This window comes from Bos mutus, chromosome 10, assembly GCF_027580195.1.
Source record: "Bos mutus isolate GX-2022 chromosome 10, NWIPB_WYAK_1.1, whole genome shotgun sequence".
In the NCBI taxonomy this organism is placed as follows: Eukaryota; Metazoa; Chordata; class Mammalia; order Artiodactyla; family Bovidae; genus Bos; species Bos mutus.
In genome coordinates this window covers 51,122,651-51,133,387 of record NC_091626.1, presented here as the reverse complement: position 1 = coordinate 51,133,387, position 10,737 = coordinate 51,122,651, and the positions used below count along the sequence as shown (strand labels likewise).

General features: G+C 52.9%; 1 protein-coding gene across 1 annotated transcript in view; it reads left to right on the top strand.

Moving 5' to 3' along the window:
- The first annotated feature begins 549 nt into the window (after positions 1-549).
- ONECUT1 (one cut homeobox 1) overlaps positions 550-10,737 on the top strand; it is a 32,708-nt gene continuing 22,520 nt past the window's right edge. Inside the window, exon 1 of the mRNA XM_005909671.2 lies at positions 550-1,654. Within this exon, the coding sequence (XP_005909733.1) occupies positions 550-1,654 (1,105 nt within the window). The remainder of the gene's footprint in view (positions 1,655-10,737) is intronic.

Genomic DNA, 10,737 nt, shown 5'->3' with positions numbered 1-10,737 from the left:
CATTTGTACGGGGACGTCACCGACCGAGAGCGCGGGGACGAGGGGGCGGGGCCGATTGGCGCGCCTGCGCGCTGCGCCCGGCTAGCGGGAGGGTGGGCCGCGGCGGCGGCGGCGGCGGAACAGCGGCCACAGAGTCTGCAACAGTAACCGAGCCATGGCTGGAGCTGGCCAGCGGCACGGACAGGCAGCAGCCGCGGAAGGCGCGCGGGCTGCGTCAGGGGAGCCGGGGGCCTCACAATTCTAAGAAGGAGAGGGGCGAGAGGGGGCCAGGGGCGGGAGGGCTGGGGGAACCGCGCTCGCCCAACGGCGCGAATCCTTTTTGGAAATTAATATTAAAAAAAAAAAAAAAAGAGAGAGGACGCAGAGGGGAAGGTGGGGGCAAGAGGGAAGGCGAGACACACTGAGAGGGAGACAGAGCCCCACAGTGAGAGGAAGGAAGGAAGGCAACAGTCGCCAGCAGCCGATGTGAAAACCGGACTGCGTGCGCCCTTCGCCGCCTCTGCCCGGCCTCATCGATGTTGTGTCCGCCGCCCGCTCGCCCAGATCACGATGAACGCGCAGCTGACCATGGAGGCAATCGGGGAACTGCACGGGGTGAGCCATGAGCCGGTGCCGGCCCCTGCCGACTTGCTGGGCGGCAGCCCCCACGCGCGAAGCTCGGTGGCGCACCGCGGCAGCCACCTGCCCCCGGCGCACCCGCGCTCCATGGGCATGGCGTCCTTGCTGGACGGCGGCGGCGGGAGCGGCGATTACCACCACCACCACCGGGCCCCCGAGCACAGCCTGGCCGGCCCCCTGCACCCCACCATGACCATGGCCTGCGAGACTCCCCCAGGTATGAGCATGCCCACCACCTACACCACCTTAACCCCTCTGCAGCCGCTGCCGCCCATCTCCACCGTCTCGGACAAGTTCCCCCACCATCACCATCACCACCACCACCACCACCACCCGCACCACCACCAGCGCCTGGCAGGCAACGTGAGCGGTAGCTTCACGCTCATGCGGGACGAGCGCGGGCTGGCCTCGATGAATAACCTCTATACCCCCTACCACAAGGACGTGGCCGGCATGGGCCAGAGCCTCTCGCCCCTTTCTGGCTCCGGTCTGGGCGGCATCCACAACTCCCAGCAAGGGCTCCCACACTATGCCCACCCGGGTGCCGCCATGCCCACCGACAAAATGCTCACCCCCAACGGCTTCGAAGCCCACCACCCGGCCATGCTCGGTCGTCACGGGGAGCAGCACCTCACGCCCACTTCGGCAGGCATGGTTCCCATCAACGGCCTTCCTCCACACCACCCCCACGCCCACCTGAACGCCCAGGGCCACGGGCAACTCCTGGGCACGGCCCGGGAGCCCAACCCTTCGGTAACCGGTGCGCAGGTCAGCAATGGAAGTAATTCAGGGCAGATGGAAGAGATCAATACCAAAGAGGTGGCGCAGCGTATCACCACCGAGCTCAAGCGCTACAGCATCCCACAGGCCATCTTCGCGCAGAGGGTGCTCTGCCGTTCCCAAGGGACCCTCTCGGACCTGCTACGCAACCCCAAACCCTGGAGCAAACTCAAGTCCGGCCGGGAGACCTTCAGGAGAATGTGGAAGTGGCTGCAGGAGCCGGAATTCCAGCGTATGTCTGCGCTCCGCTTAGCAGGTGAGCCGCCAATTTGTTGGGCGCGAGAGCAGATAAGGTATTGGGGAAGCTAAAGGGACCCAAGGAGGCAGGGAAGGATAGCCTTCTGTGCACGCTTCATCCCGTCCTTCTTTCACCGAGAGGGGGGTTCCTAGGCCTGGAAGAGCCAGAGCGTGGCTCTCGGGAGCAGGCAGCCTCTTCCAGGACTCAGTGCATTGGTCTGTGGAAGGTTCCGGGAGCTGAGCGGCGCGGCCTGGGTGATCGCGGGGGCGCATTTGTGCTGGGAGACAGCGCAGGAAGCTCGCACAACCATAGGAGGAGAGAAATCCCCACACCTGGATGGATACGATTTGTGCGTCGCTTCTGGGTTTCGCACTCGGGTTTGGGGAAAGAGAGGCGAAGCATACGTGAAACTGCGCGCAGATGCTGCCAACCAGTATCCCTGGCACATACCTGGGCGCTGCGCTGGAGCGTGCAGGAGCTGCCTGCCAATGTTTATCTGAACTCGCTGCGTTGACTCCCCCCTCCGGCGCTCACTCTAGTGGCACGGAGAAGGGCAGGGGTCTGAGGAGTGGGGAGCGCACTCTGGGAGTTTCAGCAAAAGGTTATGGAACCGCGGCGGTGGGTGTGTGGCGCAGATGCTTCCTAAGATTTAGCACGCACTTTGCGCGGGTGACCGACTGTTGAGACGGAGGCAGACCGTGCCAAGGTCCAGGTGAGGGCGGCCAAGGAACAAGGGAGCTTCTAGCTGAGCCCAGAGACCGCTTTCGTTGCCGATTCGCTTAGTACTTCTCATTTTGTTTTATTCTTCCGCATGAATTTTCGTCTGAATCCCCATGCAGGGGGTGGGAGTGTGAGAGGAAAAAAAAACAAGTCTTCGAGAAGAGGTCTCCTGGCCCCAAACCCCGAGGCACTAGTGTTTCTGAGTTGGGCGGGAAGGTCTCGGTGATACTGCATACACACAGCGCCCAGGTCCCCCAGCCTCTCTAGGCCAAGGATACCGGGAAGGCTCTGGCCGGCCGACTGGCGGAGGGAACAAGTGACGCCAGCCTGAATGACACGGGGGACTTCAAGCAGATTCAGCCACCCCCTAGGGCGAAGGACAAGCGGAGAGGTAGAGCCAAGGGGAGCCGAGGGTGGACTCGGTTTGATGAGACCGGGGCTGAGTTGATTGACTCTTGGGTACATGCTGCCGCTCCCCACCCCATCTTAGCCTGGCGCCCTCGCCTGAGTCCTGGCGAAGAAAAAGGTAAAAGCCGGAATGAGGGTTTGTTAATTAACTGATCGTTCTCCATTAATTTGTCCCTGGAGTACGAGAGACAGTCAATCCGCTCAGAGCCGGGGGCACTGAGCCGTTTCACAGTCTAAAATCAAAGCGAGAGGCCAGGGCCCCCTCCCCCACATCGTGCGGGCCAATGAGAAGCTAGAGGGGAGCAGGTGCCGGTGTCCCCGCGAGCCTGCGACTGGAGCCGGAGAGGACTCAAAGCACTCCTGGCGTGTGAGCTCTTGTGGCCTGGCTAAAGCGCCTCGCCGCCTGAGTCTCTGCCCCCGCCAGGTTTTCCAGCCCAACCCCGCGCTCGTAGGCTCCAAGCAAAGTCCCCAGGAGGACTCGTGCAGCCTTCGCCCAGAAGTTTGGAGAGGCTGGGGTAAGGGGACGGGAGGGGCAAAAAAAAAAGGTTGACCGGGTACCCTCTGGGGCTCCCGCAATTCCATTCTGTAGTTGTGTGTGCAGCCACCAGATCGCCCCCCTATCTCATGGGTTGACCGAGACCCCAGGACAGTTGAAGTCCTAGAAGGAACGGCCGAAAAGGCTATTCCTCTCCCTGACTGCTTCGCCTCTACGGGCGCCCAAGGTAGCCTTTTCACACGCGCGCACGCCAGGCCACCCTCGAGTCGGGCTTCAGGACCTTTTACCCAGGCAGTGTACACACAAGCCTCGGTTAGTGGGGTTAGGGGAATGCAAGGAGGGGGTGCAGCTGGAAAGCAAGTCCCCTCAGGAAAACTCGCTCCACACCCCCTACCTCGTGAAGGCGCTTCTTCAGGACTTCAAGGACTCTCTTTCCCCAGGGCCTCCTATCTCCCCCTCGAAAGACTGACTGAGAAGTTAGGTTCAGAGACGACCCTGGAGCCCTGGCAACCCGCCCTGGCGCTCTGTCCTGCAGGAGCGTCCTCTGACCTCCTTGCGTGGGCAGGCCTGGGGAGGTGCGGGCGGCGTACCCACCAGGGCTCTCGGGGACCCGAGTTATCAAAGGGGCCGCTGCCTGGCACCCAGCAGCCAGTAGAGAGTCGTGCTCAGCCCTTGCGCCGGGGCGCGTGGCCTTTTCCTCCGTGAGGTGGGGGTGGTGAAGGCAAGTCGGAGACTTCCGCGGAACAGGCGTTTGGCGCCAAACCCCCAGCGAACTCTGCATTCTAAGACCCGGATGGAGAGTCGTCTCTTCCATTTTCCTTTCTTTAACTTCATTAAAGGGGTGGGGCAGGCTGGGATGAGCGTGCTTGCGGAGCCAGCCGGGATCAATCCTATTATGCAGGAAGAACCAGGACTTGTTTTTAAGACACCAACTAACAGCGAGCCGTCCTGTTAACATTTCTTTTACGGAAAATAAAAGGGTGGGGGGGCAGATTCCTGGGCCGTTCAAATGATCTCTTGTCGGTTCTGACTGCAGGTGACTTAAAACAGATTGCAGGGCATGTTGGCCCCAGCTATGGGACATCGCCGACCCCCACCCCCCAGCTCCGTCCGATGCACAGAGGAAGGTGCCACTTGCAGTTCTGCTCGCCTTTACATTCATTCAAAGACAACCCCACCCCCACCCCCCGCCACCTCACACTCGTTTCTGCCCCATTCCAGGCAAGGCCCATTGAGGTCGGTTCCTTGGCTGGGTGGCAGGAGAGTCGCTTCTTCGTGCCCTTCCTGGTACCCCAGGTTCCGGGCAGGTGGCAGCCTGTTTGGAGAGAAGCTTTCTCTTCACGAAATTACATCGGCTGGTGGAAGACAAGAGACAGGAGGAAATTTTCACCAAATTAACTACCTTTAAAAAATCAATATATGTTCCCTCAATGTAGTACTTGCTGCTGCCCCATTTAAGTGCAGTGCAACTAGGTTCACGTTTCGTCTTCTCCCAGGTGGGGAGAGTGGGCTGGGCTCTGCGGGTGGGTGGTCGCCCGCCTCTGACGTGGTCGCCTATTAAGACGCAAGGAGATTAGTTTCCAATTAAAGATTCCAGAAGACTCTGGCCACATTAGGGGAGCTGCCAGTGCAATAAGTGGCTGCAAGTGCACACCCACCAGCGGGCAAGGCCGGGAGTCTGGTGCCTGACTCCTGCCTTGAGGAACCTGTGAAGGTGGAGGTGAAGAAACCTCCAAACCGCAGCGCCGGGGAGCCACACGGGTTTGCAGCACCCAGGACTGCTCCTATTTCCAGGCTGGCACTTGCCTCAGGGCCACCTGGACAAGGGCAGGGGTGGGGGTGAGGGGGTGGCAGTCTGGCCAGAAGGTGGCCATGAGAAAAGTCTCCCGTAGGCCAACCTGGGCCATGTTTGCCATAAGTGGCCTTGCGGTCTGGTTGATTGATAACTGGCCCCCGCACAAGTCCATTTGCTTTTTGTTAATATTTATCCCAGCGGGTGACACTTCAACTGTCCCCTCATTTCCCTGGACCAAGGGAGCCAAGCAGAAGGAGTGCGATGCTGGGCCCTGGGAACCCCACTTCCCGAATCCTCGAAGGCCGAAGGCCGGGAGAAAAGCCAGGACTGGGGCTGCGGAATGCAGGAACAGAAGGGTTCTTGGGCCCAAGAGTAGGAGGAGAAGGTGCCAAATGGACTAGTTCCCCCCACGCCCGGGCCGGCGTCTCTGCGCCGCGGGTCTCCGGCAGTGCAGCTGCTCCCAGCCGGCTGTGGCGCGAACAAAGGGCCCGTGGGGCGCGGCGGACCGAGTCAGCCTCGCAGCCTGGGGGCGAGGGGGGCTGGCTGCCGGGGAGGAGGGCCTCTTCCGACGCTTTCTTATAGCCTCCTCCCGGCGTGGCCTGGGGGCAGCCAGTTGTCAGGCAGAGGCAGAGTCCCCTCACCAACTCAGGCCCAATGGTCACCTTGCTCCCGGGGAGTTGGTTTGGGACCCCGGACACACCAGCCGAACAGGTCTGGCTCTGGAGTCCGATCACCAGACGGCTTTTCGTGCACCTTTCTCCCAGCCCATGTCTGAGTCCTAGAGGCCTTGTGATAATAGTTCTCCCTTGCAGTCCCCACTAGGGAGCACAAACTCCAGGGAGGAGAAGAGGGAATGCATGGAGTTAAGTGTGCATGTGGTCAAGATCACAGCAGATAGTTTGTCTAGAGTAGAGGAGACCTGCTGGTCGTTGTGTGGTGACCTGGTGTCGGGGCATTGAGCACGGCCGCCAGAGACAATAAACCCTGCAGCTTGTTCCTAGGGCGGTTGGCTCTCCCACCAGCGGGCGCAGCCCCAAGTCAGAGGGCGATCAGGGTCAATAGAAACCCAATCCTGCCATAGCTGTTTTGTACTTGACACTTGGGACAGTCTGTGCCAACAACAGCAAGGTTGTGTTGTAGCAGCAGAGTGACTCAAATCCCAGGCTGCATCTTTATCTTCAAGCTTCCAGCGCTCAGTGCCAGGTGGGGAGCTAAACTCCTGCCCTTGCTGATGCCCTCGATCTGGACTCACCTTCCCCCAGTAGCTTAGGGGATCGTTCTGTGCTCCAGACTGTGCTCCAGTAACTGCGCGCGCCCCCTGCGGGTCGCAGGGCCAGGCACCCAGTAAACCTCGGTGCCTCAATCCAATGCGAAGAGAAGAGGCTTTGTTTTAGAACACTGATGTCCTAGTGATTTTCAACGGATAACTGTTTTGATTGGTAGAGTGTAGTGGAGGGAGGAAAGGATACTTAGTGGATCTGTCTTGGTCCTACCCACTTCCTGGGTATGACCGCACTGGTGAGACAAAATCACCATTCCCCCAAATTATACCCCAACTCTAACCTCTCCAAACAAGATAGCATGTTTGGAATTTATATCCAAATTATACTTTTGCTGGAATGTTGAGAATATCAGGGTCACAGTAGAGAAGGTGACCCTGGCAGTCTGAAATCAGAGATTGGGGCTCAGAGTGTAGGGAGGGTGGATTAGCGGTCCCTTTGTTTTGTTGTTTCGCCTTACAGCTAACTGACCAGAGTTGGAAGGCTGCCCTGAGGCTTTGAGCTTGAAGCTCTTTGTTTGCTGTCTGGTGGGGTGCGTGAAGGAACGCTTGGAGGCCTGGCAGCCTTGAAGCCCCAGTGTGGCGTCAGGACCCTGGACAGGGCCCAGTCAGTCCTGTCCTCTGGGTTTCTCTTGCCCTTGAAAAGTGGCTAAGATGGCTTTGAAGAGTTGTGGTGAGGAAACAAAAATTAACAGCTAATATTTCAAAGTTTATGAGAAGTCATGAGGCCCTGACAGTAGTATCCATGAGCACAATCAAGTAATAATGGAAAAGATCAAACCTATCCTCGTCAATCAGGTGGTTGATCTTTTCTTCCCCCCCCCCAGCAGCTTTCTGCGTGCATCTGAGTGCACATGCACACCTGCTTATACAATCGGAATTTGAGTCCCTATGGGTGTGACAGGGGTTGGATCATTAAGCTAAAACGTTCAATTCAGTCCCTTTGATCCGTGCTGGGGAAAATCTATAGTCATCTCTAATCTATGAGGTCTTTAAGGAGGTTGTTACATGAGCTGTTTTGATGTCATCATTTCCACATTCATGGCAAATTCAGCTAATCAAACAGATGCTGCTACCCAAAGTTCTCAGAAGAAAGAGTTCTTGCAGAGTATATCGGTAAAATTTATTCTTTATTTCCTTTTAAGAAAGAAAATCCTCAAGTCTAGTGAAAGTGGGTAATTAAAAAGGAGGTTCTCATGTGTCTTGCTCCTCAAAATACATAGTTAGAAGCCTTTCCCTTCAAGTAACAGTGCTCAGTGCTCTTTGTAAACTTCATATATTGGAATAGTTGAAAACCAGTTTAATATTTTAAGTCAACCAAGGAGCTTAGATGGACAGGATGAGAAATTTCTAATTTCATTTCAGTCCCCATAAAAACAGAAGTTTCCACACTCTGGGCAAATTTGAATGGTCCTCAATCTAAGATACCAACAGAAGGAGGGTCTTATTGAAGTCATAATAGTTAAAGTATAGATTTCCTATAACTTGGGATAAAGGATTCAACAAGTATTAATTAAATACTGTTTTCATTTTGTTTGTATTTAAATAAGATGGCTAAGCACCTTTGAGAGAAGTCATTTCCTGAAAAGTGTCAGCCTTATAGAGTTTAGTAAAAAGGAAAAACCTGATTTCTAATGTGAATTAATTTAATGCATAATCATACATTCCTGTCTTCTATCAATAGATTTGCATAGATTTTTATTTTAACACAAGTATGCTAATATGAATGAAGCTTAATTTTATTCTGAAATTGTAGAATTGGCTTAGATGACCAGGACAATCTGATTATTTTGATACAATCGTATAAATTTGTTTTACCACAGGGTCTGGCTGTAGAAACATCCACATTGTATTCCTCCCCAAAGATGTAACATGATCATAAAGGTGAAACAAATTAACTTCCAGAAATTTTCCTCTCCTTTAGGTGAGATAGTTTGATAAGATAACAGCTGAACAGAACAAGACCCTGAAGTTCAACCCACAGATTTGTCTTAGCAAGTGATAAGGAAGTTAGTTGATAAGGAAGGAGCTTGTGTCCATTGTGTACCTATTATCGGTCAGGAACTCTACGGGGCACATATGTGTTGTGCTTAGTTGCTCAGTCGTGTCCGACTCTTTGTGACCCCCATGGACTGTAGCCCGCCAGGCTCTTCTGTCCATGGGGATTCTCCAGGCAAGAATACTGGAGGGGGTTGCCATGGGGATCTCCAGGGGATCTTCCCAGCCCAGGGATCAAACCCAGTTCTCCTGCATTATAGACAGATTCTTTACCATCTGAGCCACCATTTAATTCTCCCTGTACCAGTGCTCCCAAATCTTGCTATACTTTGAACTTATTTAGGGATCTTTTTAAAAATTATTCCTGGCTAAAATCTCAGATATTCTGGGCATTAGTAGTATTAAGGCATGACCTGGGCACTGTGATTTTTAAGAGCTCTGATGTGATTTTAATGTGCGGCAAAGTTTAGAAGCCACTAGTTTATGGGGTCGTTACCATTATTTTCTGGCTTCTCTGTTCAATGAGGTTGAATTACTTAACTGTGGTAACAGAGCTGGAAATCACTGAGACCCTGTGCTCAACTTTCTCAGCTCAAAGCCCAGAACCCCCTTACCCTTCACCCTGTGCCTCAGTTACGGGCTCAAGTTCACCAGGTCAGTGGACCAAGAATGTGGAAATGTCTGATCCCCTGTCATAAACACCAACCTGGAAAGTCTCTGCATAATAAAGGTCTTGAAAGTAGGGAATGTGTGTCTTCCCTCTGGGATGCTCAAAGAGAGATACTTGTGGAAACTTCTTTCTTTTTTTTATTGAGACTTATAAGAGAGATCTTTTATTGCTCCTTTGAAGAAAGAGGGAATGTGAGGCAGTAACAGAGCTAGCCATGGAACTCAAGTCTCCCATCCATTTGTTCACTTAAACAATTATTGATGGGCAAGACCCATCTCATTAGATGTGTTCTGTGGGTAGGACTGGTCCACTGGGACCCAGCCTGGAGGAGGGCCCAAAGGCCCAAACCTCCCATACTTTCTGGCATTGGTGTTCTAATCCGCACTTGCACAACAATTATATTTCTTGGCTTCACATCAGTTCCTGTCTTGCTATTCCAAAGCTTGCCTGTTACTCATGTTTTAGGACTCTGCACTAAAAAATAATAAATTGACTTAAACTCTGTATATATGTTGGCAGTCGTCCAGAGGGTAACTTACAGTTTCCCTCAACCACTGCAAGCTTCCAGTTATCCGTGTGTTTCTTATCTCCCTTTGCATTCGCCAGAGTCCTCAGAATCGACAGTTTCTGAAATCGCTACTTTTGTTTTTGCATCTGGTGATGACCTCATAGTCCCAAAGAGAGGTTATCAAAGGAACATAATAAACTCTGTTCTTTTCACTTTCTTTCCTGTTGTCTTCTAAAACAGATCAATGGGGAAATTAAATAAATAAATGAGCGAAACGCGCCACCTAGTGACTCCTGTGCTCACTGCAGGTGAAGTGCGTGAGAGGAGTGGCTAGCGCGATTCAAGTATTGATGGAGTCACAAAAATCGTTCATTAAGGCAATTTAATCTTTGCTATTAAATGTCCTTTCAATTCATTTGGGGTAATTAAGATGCAGTTAAAGTGATTAAATTCTAATTACTTATGCTAGACAAAGACATATTTGTCACACTAATGCGGTTAACTAAGGACTCAGAAAGAAAGTTAACATTTACTTCAAATGATGCAACTGGAAAAATCAGTTCCTCTTTTCATCATTAATCCAGTGAGCTGGGTGATTATGTAATGGCACTACAAGCTCATTAAACAGGGGAAGTGCTGATTAAAATGATTGCTGGGAGGAAAACCTGATCCAGGAGTACCAAAGTACCCTTTGGTCAGCATTCTTAGCAAAATTACTTGAAGGCCTCTCCCTTCAAGCCTCCCCCCCCCCTCCAAAGTAATAAGCAGCTCCTGAGTTTTATCCTGACATTAAAAGAGGGATGCTTCTTGGAAAGCTTTTATTGCCAGCCTGCAGACACTGTTAAACCAAAAGATATTTTCAAATGGTAAATGGATTCTTGGGGTAGAGAAGATCAAGGCAGGGGAGGTGGGGGAGGGGGGATCTCTGAAGTAAACAACTCCAGAATGAAAATTTCCACTTCAGGTTTTCGAAGCCACTACACAAACACCTTTCCTACCAAGTAGTCCTTCTCCCTCCCCAGTTGCTTTTGACTACCTCTTATGTGAGGACAGATTCCTTTACACACACCATGCTTGTTATGCACACTCTGAAGAGCGTAACAGCTGCATAACAGCTTCAGCTGCAAATTAATCTCTTTTCAGTTTTTCTACATTCGCATGTAAAGGCATCTAAGATTATACACCATCAGCTTACTGGGACTACATTGTATGGATATGTGTAATATC